The 14,434-nt window shown below is 40.9% G+C and overlaps 1 protein-coding gene across 4 annotated transcripts; it reads right to left on the bottom strand.

Moving 5' to 3' along the window:
- Positions 1-6,680: 6,680 nt before the first annotated feature.
- RBM15 (RNA binding motif protein 15) lies at positions 6,681-14,043 on the bottom strand. Of its 4 annotated transcripts, XM_081946913.1 has the most exons (3): positions 10,204-14,043; positions 7,455-7,598; positions 6,681-7,049 (listed from the first exon to the last, which is right to left on the bottom strand). In XM_081946913.1, exon 1 carries the CDS (start codon positions 13,105-13,107, stop codon positions 10,297-10,299), a length of 2,811 nt encoding a protein of 936 aa, XP_081803039.1. In that variant the 5' UTR covers positions 13,108-14,043; the 3' UTR covers positions 6,681-7,049; positions 7,455-7,598; positions 10,204-10,296. The 4 variants fall into 4 exon arrangements, with proteins under 4 accessions (XP_081803039.1, XP_081803040.1, XP_081803038.1 ...); XM_081946914.1 differs by lacking the exon at positions 7,455-7,598 and having other exon boundaries at positions 10,230-14,043; XM_081946912.1 differs by having other exon boundaries at positions 6,681-7,598; positions 10,230-14,043.
- Positions 14,044-14,434: the final 391 nt, after the last annotated feature.

Below are 14,434 nucleotides of genomic sequence, written 5' to 3' on the forward strand. Positions count from 1 at the left end.
AGGCAGGGGGGAAAGGGTTTTAAAAAGTGGGGGGGGGGGGAAGCTTCCTACAAGCGCGTGGATCACCTGTGAGTTGCACAATCGTCAGCTTTTTAAAACATTTCTTTCCTGCCTATTCGCCCAAACCGGCAGGAAAAAAATGCTTTAAAAAGCGGGGAAAAAGCTTCCGAAAATCGCCAGCTCACAGCCGTCCCTACCGGTTGGGCCAAACTGGGCAGATTTCATCCCGACACGTCCCCCCTTGTGTCCTTGGTTTTAATGACTGATGTTAACTTATGTTTTAACTGTAAATGTAACTGTAAGCCACCCAGAGTTAATCTATGGTAAAATGGGCGTCCAATAAATGTTATAAATAAATACATAAACTTGATAAATAAATAAAAAGGATGCTATAAGAAGCCTTCCTGAAGTTTTAGATTCAGTATTCTATCTTATGAAATAGATCAATAGAAATATTCCTATGTTCTGTAACCTTACCAATTCTTAACATTTCTGCAAGGCAATTTGCCTTTAAAACTCTAAGAAGGGATGTTAGACTCTAGAGGGGAGGGGAGTGAAAACACGGACCAGCCTAGAAACTCTACTTAGTAGCCACGAGAGAACTAAGTCCAAACCCCCCTTGGGTGCCACTGACCTTTATCTAATTCTAAGCAGGTGTTAACTGACTCTTGTGCCAATTGAAGTCTGTACATAGGCTGTTAACAATACATTAATTTTGCTGAATTTTTTGTGTCTGACAAAAATTTGGAACATTGATAGTTTAAAAATTGTTCAGTTCCATGCTGGCAAAAAAAGTGTTTGACATAAGTAGGCAAAGATGCAAGAAAAATATCCAATTTAATCTAGGAATTTAAAGGGTCTCCAACACCTTGCTTCAGTCATCTAAAATTTTCTGCAAAGCTTTTCAAAATATTTGAGAACATTTTTGTGGATGGCAATATATTAATGGAATTCCTAATTTGAGGGATCTTTCTTCTTATAAACAAATATTGCATATCAGAAATTGCTGAAATAGTGATGTTTTTAAGTCCAGGGCATTTTGTGTTTCAATTGTGCTGCCACTCCACTGCCCCCAATCTCATCTGTCATTAGAGGGTCCTGTCTCGTAGCATAGCATAGAAATACAATAACTGGTCTGCAATTATCCAACCAATCACTACAAAGCAGCACAGAGAGCAAGAAAAATATTAACTGTGATGCTTGTTCAGATTTTTCCAGCCCAGATCTCTAAGTCTACTCTTTAATTTTGTAGTAAAACTTTAACATTGTTTTGCATTCTGTTCACTATTTGTACACACACACACAAAGATAATATCACCAGCCACTGTAATAATTAAGCACCATGAATAGATTTAAAAAGGAACTAAAGAGATATATCCTCAAAATGATTTTGTGCTCTACTGTGTCTTCCATTTCCAACAGCTAAGTCAATTAGCTGTTAACACTGCCTTTTCAACCCAAGACATTTATCCTCTAAGATTTTTTTAAAAAAATACCTCTTATACACTCAGCATGCCTAAGTTTGACTAAAATGATAATGTAATGGTGTGATACAATTTGTAGTAATGTGCAATGTTTAGGTCTCCTGGATGCAGATGCAAAACAAAAAACCAAAACCCAAATACATACAACAGAAGCCAACTGAGTGACTCTGGGCCAGTCATTCTCTCTGTCCAACCCACCTCACAGGATTGTTATTGTGGGAAAAATAAAAGGAAGGAACTTAAAAGGTAATAAGGGGGAGGGGGATCTAATAAATAATTAAATAAACTGCAGCTTCTGATATATTTTCCTAAATACTTCAGAGTCATTTAGAAATGAAGATACCTTTATCACTACAAATTATTTTAAGTATGTAACACATGATGGAAAGTAGAAATGAACAGCACCCTGTGCAAGTTATCTTTGTACCACTGAATGCTTTTTGCATCTCAAAGGTATAACATGCATTCAGTGGTACTTGAATGTCTTGGTACATAAACATACTGTCAGTAGTACATAGAAGCCTTGATATCTTCCATGCCCTATTATTCTTTGAGTTAAAGCCCAATCATTACTGTCCTTAATAATTAAAGTCTGTCATCACCAGAACCTACCAGCAGCGGGCATTTCCATTTGCCTTGTTGAAGATTTAGCACCAAGATTATCATGCAGGCTCCTGGGGACAGTAACTTAGTAAATAATGCACTTGGAAAACACCAGGGATTTGCCTGAAATGTTCAACCTGTTCAAGAAGCATGCAAATTTAATTTAAGAATATAATCAAGGAACTTTATTTTCTTATTTCTAATTTGATTCCAACCCCACCTGCCATACTAAATAGTAATTGGCTTTAAATTAGTGGTTCCCAACCTTTTTTTGGCCATCCCCCCCTAAGCATCTCTAAAATCCTGGTCTGCCGGTCTGCCCCCATATAATTCTTACTTTACTCAAAAAGTGAACTCTACTCACAAGGAGGAAGCCTAAAAGGCAATTAATTTGGGATCTTGCTTTCTTACATACCTTTCAAAAATTCCCCTTGTAGATTAGGATTATAGCATCCTCACTATGATGAATACTTTCTTATCATGTATCAAATCCTAAACTTTCATTATATGTGATAAAACTTTGCACATAAGGGTAAAGGTTTCCCTTGCACATATGTGTTAGATGTTCCCAACTCTAGGGGGCGGTGCTCATCTCCGTTTCAAAGCCGAACAGCCACCGCTGTCCGAAGACGTCTCCATGGTCATGTTCCCAGTATGACTAAACCCAAAGGCGCATGGAACACTGTTATCTTCCCACCAAAGGTAGTTCCTATTTTTTCTACTTGCATTTTTATGTGCTTTCAAACTGCTAGGTTGGCAGAAGCTGGGACAAGTAACGGGAGCTCACTCCATTATGCAGCACTAGGGATTCGAACCGCCGACCTTTGTGCCGACCGTATCCCCTTTACGCATAATGCAACTTTAAACTGGAACTAATTCTCCAGTTAGATCAAAATTCTAATTATTTGATGAAAATAAATGAAATCAATTTGATGCAAATTAATCAGGAATAAAGACCCACTGTTTTCAAAGGATTTTATCTAAATATGCTTAAATCTGGAATCAAAGTATTTGTAAAAATACTTTATAAAGGTATTTTTTTTAAATGCAAAGATATCCTGTAACCAAACCTGATTCTATCCCAGTAACTGCAGAAACTATCCCAGTAATTGCAGAGTTTCTAGCAACCATTACAGATATCGTTATCTTCTGGGATAGTTTTTGAATTTCTGGTTTAGCCTGAAGCCCTATTTCCCTAGCGATGTCCTGTTTAATTTCTGCCAATTAGCAGCCATCTTTCCTGATCAATTAATTTTAATATGTTACAACCAGGAAGGCTCCCCCTCCCCTTTTCATCTAATCATATCTGGGATAAAATAATGGAGCAAATCTTAGCTCCATTGCTAAATTAATGTAGAAAAAAATTAACATAATTTGCAGTCTAAAAAAAAGACTATGGATACAAAGTCAATCATTGCATGACATACACCAATCACAGAATGCCCGGATCTTTCTTTTTGCGTGATCCCAAGAATGCCTGTAGAAACATTTAACTATTCAAACAGAACATCTCATTTTATATGAACTAGAGATTCTGGCTGTATATCAATTATAAATATTTCTAAAACAAGCCAATTCAAAACACAAATTAATGTAGTATAATTAATGCAAACATCAGAGCATTCAGTGACTTAACTACAATCAAACTAAAAGCTATACAAACCTATTTTCCTAAAGAATGTATTATAATCCCGAGGCTTCATAAAGTCATGCACATTACAATAAATCTTGGTTTATCATGACATTAAATATAGTCAGAGTAGCTATCTTTGTAGTTCATTATGTTGAAACATGAATTCCACATGGATTTAATGCAGTTATTTTCCAAAATCTAAGAACAAAGTGTTAGGTTTGTTATATTCCGCTAGAAAAATGGAGAAATACAAGGATTATTGTACCATTGCAGAGTATATCCTGATGAGGGGCAATATTTCATTTAGATTGTCTTTTTTAATAAAACTGTCTGAAATCTTAAACTATATAGCCCTAATATTTGGATTGGTAACTAAAAGCTGCCTTTAACTGTACAAGTTATATACAGTATTAGCCAAAGTTAATCATTTTTTTCAATTTCATTGGTTTTAGTGGGATAATTTTGTTCTCTGATTAAATTGGTAAGATTTTCTAAAATTTGTATATTAAATGCTGTTTAATATTAAAACTGCTATTCCTCTTTAGTTTTACAGTATATAATTTTAAGACAGTGCTCTAAGGAAATGCAGTTTCACAAGTTTCTCAAGTCTGCTTTGAATGATTACATAGCTACGTCCATTTTTATATTCGTATGTCATAGTCAAAGCCAACCTAAGCAGCATTTCATTCTTATGGAAAAAATAGTTACCTTTCAGATAAAGATGTCCCTCTAATCAGTCCAGAGGGGCTGACCAATCCTGTGAAGAAATAACTATTATGGAACAGCTATTAAAAGCATTTCCCAGCACCAAATGCACTGTAGTTATATACTGGGTTGAACAATAAAAGGGAAAATACATTAAATATTGTGATTTAATTGATCTGAAGAATCTTCTTCAGTTTGCTAACTCAACTGTATCATTCCCTCATCAGAAACTCTTTTAAGCTGCAATTCTATAGAGAAATATGTAGCAGTGAATTCCATTTTACATGAATTATTGCTGAGTAGACAGGAGCAAGTTAGGATACAATTTTTAGATTACAATCACAGAGGATACTTAACCAAACCTTTTGATCTATTTATTAAAATTAGCTGCTTTCTTCCAATAAAGGATGCTTATTGGAACCTGTTACTTACCAATCAAGAAAAATTCTAAAGTTTAGAATTATAACTATTTCTGCCAAGTAGCTTCTCTACTGATGTCCTCTAGCATTCCATAAGCAGACTGATTGTATTTCTGGTCATATCTCAATTAACTATTGAAAAAAATAGAATTATCTAAAATTGACATCTTCACATTTCAGTCTTTCACTGTACAGAAGGGACCAATCGCAACATAAATATATTTCATTATGTATGTACCCAGAAATACACGTCCACCTTTTTTTACATTACTTTTCTTACAGAGAAAGGATAGCCTGGACCTTGTTAGAGATTACTGTATTTGATACAAGCCTTAATAGCTTCTGTAATTTGCTGAACAGAAATGCTCAGCCCTCACAACTACTTACATCATTTTAAAAGTTTGGGAATCAATATGAAAGTGGCATTAGATGTTCAAATTAATACTTAATTGTACTAAACCTCATTGCATTGGGAGAGGGGGTACTGTAAGTTAGTAAGAACCAGTAATTAAGAACTTGGAAGGCTACAATGAGCAAAGCCTAAAAGCAGTCAACCCAGTTCCTTATAATTACAATTCACTTTGACCTCTTAAAACCCCCTTACCTGTTTAAGAGTTTTATACAGCAGTTTGCCATGGGAACCCATTTTTTGTGGAACACAATCGTAGCATCCTTGGTTGATAAGCACCTGCTGCCTAGCAATCATCCTGCATGGATATAGGACCGCGCTAGTGTTCTTTATCCACCATAGGTTAAGCATTTCAAGGCAACCAGAGCAAGCTTGCATTTCAAGGTGTCTTCCATCTGCATGTCAAATGGCAACTAGTTAATTCTAAGAGACTCGGGAAACAAATGCAGTTTCTGCAGCCACGATGCAGGTGCAGCACTGTTCGCTTCCTCTTGACCTCTGGTGATGTGTAGTCAACTGTGCCCCGAAGTCTCCTGCAGCAGAGTTGTACTCCTGCACAGTGGGAACAGCTTTCCAAAGCTCAAGATCCCCAAATGCAGGAAATATAGCACATTTTTTTCAAAGTTTCACCACTTTTTTTTCCTCCTGATATCATCTGTACTACAAACTAAAAAGTTTGCAGCGGTACCTACGAAACGATCAAGTTGCATGCACATCCAAGGTGTGTAGACCATTTGCTTCAAAACGGGTCAAGTAAGAGCACCAATAACAATCGTACAGGTTTTAAATGACAGCGCTCTAGCTCTCAGGAACTCTTCTTCCATTCAGAACTACACCCAGGACTGCATAACTCTGAAGAAAAGCCCCTGGTGGGGGAGGAGCTCTTCAACTGTGTCTGGAAACGCGCTATCATTTAATTTTTTTATGAGTTACTTTTTCTTTTCAATTTGGTGAAAAGGTTATGAGCAAGATGCAAAGCAATTTCAAACTTTCTTCAAATTAAAATCAGAACTAAGGCCAAACAAGTTAGGTGAACAAAATAAATCAAGAACTTAAAATTCAGGAACTCCAGCTCTTCAAAATCAACAAAGTCCCAGATCTGCACACTGTTCTGAGACTTAAGATGCTTTCCCTGCTTCTTGCATGCCAGCAACAGCACCATTTCCTCGTAAAGATGAGGAGATAGCAGCCATTGATCCCCATTCACCGTACACAAGAGGACACAGCAACACAACAAACTAGATTTCTTCAGATCTGATACAAAAGATGGTCAATATCAAAGCGAAGGTTTCCCTGTTTCTTGTCTGAGACCCACAACTATCAGATCGAGGAGAAGGAGCAGCAGGAGCAGTTGTAAAGTACCCCCACAGCTGCAAACAAAGGGGTCAAAGGTGTGTCGTCAATTCATTTCCAGGCAGAAAAACCACTTTCCTCAAAAGAAACAATTTATTTAGAATGAAACAAAATCAGCTTGACTGTGAGCGCATGTTTTGAGTGACAGCTATTTTAAGCTGTGTGAGCCATAAAAAGGTTTTTTTTCCTTTACTTTTGCAGAAATCTTGTGTACACAGCACAAAGCAAAGAGGTCAATTTTCCACTTTAAAACATGGGCATTGGCATCACAAATAGCAGATACACAACTTTTTAAGCTGCCATTTTAGTAAAATGCACAAATACTAAACAGATAAGCTTTCTTCCATGAGGCCCATGTAAATTCCACATAAGCCAACGGTTTTCTTCGCAAAGGTCCATAGAGTTTGGAATCCCTTGTGGTCTTCAGCACTTCACTAGCCTTGCTTTCAGGAGGAAAGAAGAGGTTATTCAGTACAAATGTTTACAAGAGATCTGTTTTCCCCCTACATTTACAGATAACTGTTCCAACTACAAGGCTATTAATGTTCTAGGTAATGTCTGAAAGCACCAATCACCCTTCACTGGCACAAAGCTTTTGAAATGAATTAACATCTGTATATAAATGCACAAATAGTAGTTCAGGGAGTTAAAATATAAGGTAGAGATTGAAAAAAAAAGCTGTACTAATTTAAAAAAACATACAGGAGAAAAATCAACTGAATTTTCACAATTCACACAATTTCTATCACTTTCAAAAAGTCAAACAAGAACAAGAAATTTAGTGTTCTGTTTGTAAGTGTATTTTTTCACATTGCTATGTTATCTCCAACAACAGATTCTTTACTTACTGGAGAAAACTAGCTAAAATATGCATCAGATTCTCTTCATCCCACATCTGTGTGCATTTTTCTAGTTGTTCCAAAATACTTGGATAATGTAAAGGGAAATGTTTATCTTCAGTGACACATCTGGAGCAGCTAATATTGTTTGCTCTATAGGGGGAAAACCGAAGGCAAGGAAATTAACATACATCAAATTACTGTACAATTTTGCAAACCATTCAATCAGGCACCCTACATGGATTATTATTTTGTATGCTCAAGTGGCTACCCTTAATGTTTCCATTTTTATCCAATTCAGATTTATTCCTACATTCTTTTACTCTTAAAACATAGTCAAACTCCTACTACTTGTTTAAATTCCTAAGGAAGGCTTCTTCCTTTCCCCCTTATATATCTTGGGAAGAAAAGATCCATGCTAAATATATTGGCTTTTAAATTTTGTGTTTAAAATTTTCGTGTTCTAAATTTTGACAATTAAAACTGGGAGGCAATTGTATAAACACAAAAGTGGATCCTGGTAAATGAGGTGGCCTTAAATTGATACTCCACTGACAGCCACCCATGTATGATGAACTGTCAAAATGCAAAGCTCCTAGTTAACTTTAAGGGGGGGGGGGCAAACTTTTAAGTTTCTAATTATAGAATTTAAATCCTAAAGACAACATGCCAACTAAGATTTTCCTTTCCAGCTCCCCCAAAAGTGGTATTAAGTGACTCTCAGGAAAAAACACATTCTCCATCCTAATGTTATAACTCTAGAAACAAATTTCTGAACATGTGCATCATTCAAATATACATTGCCCTAAAGCTTCATAATACCATATACAAAAGATCACAATCCTTTTTTTCTGCATACAGATGTGTCACAAAACTTAACTTTTGCTATGCTGAAGTCTTGGAGGTTGGCTCAAATGAATAATTGTACTGCTGTTATCCTAATACAAAAAAAAGCTATAGCAGCTATAACTAAGTGCTGAGCCATCCAATGTTGGTTATCATTTTAGTCTAAATTGGACTCCTAACATTCTTTTTCTTTCTATAGCTACTACTGGATTATCTTCTTTCTTTAAAAAAATCTTAGATAAAAGGTTTGGAAAACTGAATTGCCCATTTCACATATCCTTTACCCAGTTCAAATCATAAGAAGCAGCATTGAACATAATTTTCAATTAAAATAGGGGGGGAAAAATCTATCGTGTAGGGTTTTCCAACACCGGTTCCCAAAAGTTGCCTAAAATGCCAGAATGTTCACTTTACCTCAAATTCAAGTTCCAAAGGATTTTTTTTAACAAGGAGAGCACATCAGTATGCATACTATTGCCAACAAGTTTGACTTTCGAATCTGATATTAAAGATTTTCCCAAAAAATACAAGGGTGGCTTTTAAATTAATATATTAGTTCAACATAGAGCAAGTTCACTCTCCAAATAAATACACTAAGAAAACTTTTTATGTAGCCACTAGCATATTGAATTTGACAAATGCAGTAATATGGATAATCCAATAATATTATGCAGTACAGGCAACACAAATCTGTCTTAGTGACTCTGCCTATAACAGTGGCTAGATTTAATTTGGTTCACAGTTCCAAGTTTCATTTATTACAGAACAATTCATATTTCAGAATTGTGGGGTTTAGGTTACTGTACCCACATTCTTAAAGAGTGCAAGGGTGTAATAGTTTCAGAAGTGAGGCTCTACTTGAAAAAAATACTTTAAGAATAGCATGTTTCCCAATAATATTTCACTGAACAGTGTTTCATTAAGCCACTTTTCAACTATCGTAATTGTACTTATTCAAACTTGAGAATTGGTTTACACATGAGAAACATTGTAACTGTACAGTGGCTTTACAAAGGAACAAAAACATTGCAAAAGTGTCAAGATTAAAACTGTGCAAACCAGACTATAAAACCTCGCATAATGCCTATATTTTACCTGAAAAATATTGAGCAGGTAAGTTTCCTTTCTATTTCCACAGGGATAGAATGATAATTGAAATGGTTATGTGGCAGAACTTTTCACAAAAGTTAAGACTCATCTTTAAAAGTTGCGTTCCTGTTATACTTTAGAATTCATTGTGCCTATTACAATTAGTAATGGGCAAAAACAATGATACCATTAACCACCTGCTTCTTTAATACAGAAGTTCATGATGTTCATGGGTTATAGTAAAGCTCTCATTAAAATCACAACCCTTAAATGCACACAAGTTTTTAAAAAATCAAAACAGCAAATACCATTTAGGGACATTTTCAAGGGTATGCATTTCTCTGGATTTGGGAACAAAAACTGAAAACCCAGCTGAAAGAAAACTGCAATGCACCATGAAGGCTTCATTATCAGCTGTATCAGGGACTCAACCATGAGTTAATTCAATTCAATTTTACATTTTGTAAACTAAGAATTATTCTGAAATCATAACTATAGTTTTATGGAAGCTGCAGGGCTCAGAATGGGCATGAATCATGAATGTTTTAAGTATGGCAATTTAGAATGTAAGTATAGGAAAAGATTTTATACCTACTTTAAAGTTGTGAAATGAACAAGGACAAGTTAAAAAGTAAAAAAAAAAAAAGAGGGAGGCAAGCTTGTTCAATGTTTCATATTTTAGTGAAAGCAGGCCATCCCTTCTTGCTATACTGTCACTAGCAAGACAGTTGAGGGCAGCCTAGTGAACAGTTAATATATCTGCTCTCTAGAGTTTATAGAAAATAAAGGGAAAATAAGAGTAACTACAGATCTAAAATTATACTTAGGGTGTTGGCTAAGGCTTAGCACCTGGCAGACACTGGAGGAGGGGGGGGTTGTATGAAGCAGCAGGATAAGCACAGAAAGCATTAGGACTTTAAGATGCACCACGAACAATGATCATGACCAAATAGTCATCCTCCGATTTAGCCAGGGCCTTTGCTGTAGAATCCAGGAATTGCTGAGAAAAATCACAGGGGGGGAAAGCATGCAAGACCCCACTGTTTTCTTTGTCTTTGTTGCCTCCTACTGGGAGGCTTATCACTCCAGCTGCCTGCTTTTGTTTAAGATAGGACACCAGGTTTCTTAATGGCCGCTGGGTAGAGGTGGTATTAGCTTCACCAGCCCCAGATGAGGCACGGTTGTCTGTGGTACCAGGCACAGCAAGGAGAATAGCATATCCATTGGGTCCTGCTACTTTGATACGGCGGGTAACTTCATCCAACTTGGGCTGGTCCAAACGAAGACGCTGTGTGATCTTTAGTTGGGCCACTTTGCCACCAGATGTTCCTTCCACCAGCAGATTGCTAGCTACGCTGAGGTCACCTTGTAGTAGGTGCATGTTTGATGGAAAGTTGCTGTTCTTCAACAGAAGCATTCCTTGCCAGGCTAGGCAGAGTTTGGTAGATGATCCCGACTTTGAGGTTCCATCCTGTTGTTGCTGCTTTTGGGGTGGCTTCAGCCGAGATCCACTGCTACTATTCCCTTCAGAAGTATGTTCATCCTTTTTAGCTGGACTCTTGCACTCTTGGATGGCAGTTGATGCAAGTGTGCGGTGTTTTCTTTCTTTTTCCATCAAACTCTTATGTTCCCGCTTCTCATTCTGCCCTCTCTCCAAACTCCCCTTACGTGGCTCTCTGACTGGTGAAGGACGATCCAATGAGAGTAAGCGAGAAGAGGGCCGATCGGTATCAGTGTTGTAGCGGTCTCTGATTAAGCCTGTTTCAGGACTACGATCTTGAGGAGATGCTACAGCAGGGCAGTGACGCTTACGAGATGAAGATGAACGTTCACTATCTGGTGATCGGTCCAAATGTCGACCCCCATCCTCCACTAGCCTTCGCTTCCTAGGTGGGTCTCTACTACTACCAAGCTCTCTTTCCCCACGAGTTCTTTCTAGAGACCAACCATCTCGACGCCGTTCCAGACTTTCAAGTGCATCATACACAGATGCTCGGTTGCCTCGGTCCCGAACTGGAGGTGGAGGAGGCACCCAGTCTGGTTCAGCATATAAGTCTCTATCACGGTCACCATAGAGTAGTGGTGGTGTTCTGTCCCGAGCACCTCGGAGTGGATCTGGTGGGGCTCCACGATGAGCTCCAAAAGCTGATGTTTCTGCTACCAGTTCATAGTGAGCAGGGGGTGGAAGTTGCAATGGCTGCAAATAGGGCTGTTGGTACCGATGCTCAGTGTCAGCAAAGTCCACACGGAGGCGACGGTCTGGCCCACCCAGAGGAAAGCCACGCATGTGGGTACAAGCAGCTTGTGCAGCATCCAAACTCTCGTACTGAATGTAGGCCCATGAGTCACCTTTACGATAATCAATGGTACGAATGGTACCAAAGCGATCAAACTCCCTGGCAAGAGCAGCCAATGGTACCCAGGGTCCCAGACCACCCACCCAGAGTCTCGTGGTGGGGGTTGCTTTACCATAGCCAATTTTAATAGGATTATGCAACAGCACTTTACCAGACATGGCAAGCTTAGCCCGGTGGGCCATATCCAAGTTCTCAAACTTAAGAAATCCATATGTACTAGTTTGCCCCCGGGATGGCCTCTTAATATCCACTTCGGTGATAACCCCAAAGCGATCAAAAGCCCTATGAAGGTCTGAGTCTGTAACCGATATATCCAAATTACCCAGAAACAGGGTACGATTAGCTCTCTGGTCATCTTCAGGACTGATCTCTTCTTCAGTGGCCGTTCCTGTACCAACCCCACGAAACGCAGCGGCCGCCACTCCAGCAACTCGATCCAGACTGTACGTGGGCCTCACCCGATCATAGAAACCACTGTAGTCTCGTTCTCTTTCCAGCTCTCGGGGCAGAGGCGGTGGGGGCAAACGACCAAGGGCAAGCTGCTGCAATCGGAAGTCTCTGTACCCTAAGCCTGCTCCTCCGCCGGCAGGAGAGAGGGCCCTCTGGGTGGCCCCAGTGGCAGGGTGCCTGATAGTGGCAGGAGATGCCCCCGCCACCCCCACTGCTGAGGCCCCATAGGAAGACTCCTTGTCCAAAAGCGCTGGAGAGCGACTGCCGCGTCGCCGGCTGCTTCCCCCTCCGCTGCTGCCCCCTACATAAACGGCCTCGATCTTCAGCGGCCGATGGTAGAGGACCAAGCGGCCGCGAGCATGCTTGGCAGCCCGCGCATCCTCAGGGCGGCGAAAATTGACAAAGGCCACCCGCTCGTCGCCGGACCCGGTGCCCGGGGGCAGGCGGCTGATCTTGACGCTGACGTCTCCGAAGCGCTTGAACTCGTGGAAGAGACCATCTTCGATCGCCTCGTCGCTCAGCGCCGAGCCCAGCTCGCTGATCTTTAGCGTCTTGTACTCACTGCTGCCGGCGGAGTCGGCGGGGGGCGCGCGGGAATCGACGCCGCGGCCGCTGCTGCCACGCGAGGACGAGGAAGACTCCGCGTTTTTGCTGTTGTTGCTCCCGCCGTAGCCGTGGCGGCCGCTCCCAGAGCCTCCCACTGCGGCCGATTCATACTCTCGGCTACTGGCCCGGTTCGCTTTTTCCAGATGAAGGCTCCGCCGACTACTGCCGCCACCGCCCTCGCCCGAGCCGCCGCCCGCAGATTTCCCACCGCCGTTGCTGGGCTTCTTACTGCTCCGCTCGGTCCGCGCCGAAGAAGAATCCTCGCCACCGCGGGACCGTTTGGCCTTGGCAGGCGAGCGCTCCTTGCCCTTCATGGCGGCAAGCGCCAACAAGAGGGAATCGCGCGCGGAGTATCGCGCCTCACGCACCCGCCGCCATCTTGGAACCTCAGACAGGCTGGAACTCCGCCCACCGGGCAGGCATTGGACAGTTTAATCGGAGCCCATCGTGTTCATTGCACAAAGGACCTGTCGGTGAAGAAAAGCGTAGAATCCGAAGCGCTCCAAGCACCGGAAATAGAAATCTCGCCTTCCTACGCTACTTTCACTAGGCCGTTGGATGAACGGCCAATCACTCATCGATTTCTTGAGCGGTAATGGCCCGAACTGGAAGAACTCCCACCCCATTGGCTGAAGCAAGAATCCCAACTCTTTGTTTCCCCACCCCCTCCACGCTCTTATTGACGGTTTTTGTGGAAGGCCTCAGTTTCCCCGCCGGCCTGAACCCGCGCAAAAGTGCTTAGACCACGTGGGACCTTTGGGTCTGACAGACGGCCGGGGCGGCGGGGGTTGTTATTTTGTTGTTGTTGTTTGGGACCTGCAGTGGACGCAGCTTCGAGGTTTTTTTAGCTTAGGCGGGAAAAGACTTGTCGAATGGATATCGTTTCGCCTCTCTTTTTCTCTATAGCGAGCGGGGGCGTGTGTTCGTCTGGGCGGGAAGCGTGTCTCAGCCTCAGCAATTTTAAGATGTGTGGACTTCAACTCCCAGAATTCCCCTCCCGTCAGGCAGGTCATTTCTCCACCGAGTGCTGGCGACGAAATTCTGGAAGTTGGTTGCTGAAGCTGAGAAAAACGGGCTTAGCGGATCACGGAAAGGACCCGAGTCCCCCTTCTGGCATCTCGGAACCTCGTCCGTCCCCCCAAAAGCCAAGCGCTTTTACCTGGAATCCATTCAAATTAGTTTCCCAGGGCCCCCGCCTCGCTAAGCTACTCTGGGGCCTTACAAAGGATTAAAAACACCAGGCTATAAAACAGGAGAAATATAAAACGCATGGAAAATAGAAAGCACCGCGCCGGGGATAAAACCCAGCCATTCATCTTCGGTGGTTTCCTGAAAGAATTGGATCTTTCGAAGCACGGGCCGAGCCATTCGGTTTATTAAAGTAGTTTGGTTGCTGTTCTCGGAAATCTCGTTCATTAAATCCATAAATGCTATTAAATGGCCGTAACAAGAAAAGTGTTTACAAATAATAGTAATTTTCAAAAAACGACTGAAAAGGCTCGCTGGAAAAACAATACAGCGCTAAAAAGAGAATGAACTGCAAAGCCTATACTACTGGTACTATTCTTCCTATATCCTATGGGGAATAGGATGCTATGACCTAGAAATTATTTAATTTATCCGTACAATTGCCTTGCAAAA

This window comes from Natrix helvetica (genome assembly GCF_964273705.1).
Source record: "Natrix helvetica genome assembly, chromosome: 3".
Lineage (NCBI taxonomy): Eukaryota > Metazoa > Chordata > Lepidosauria > Squamata > Natricidae > Natrix > Natrix helvetica.

Bases quoted from the DNA above. Each gene is read 5' to 3' on its own strand.
- RBM15 (XM_081946914.1), bottom strand. From the start codon at position 13,107: ATGAAGGGCAAGGAGCGCTCGCCTGCCAAGGCCAAACGGTCCCGCGGT.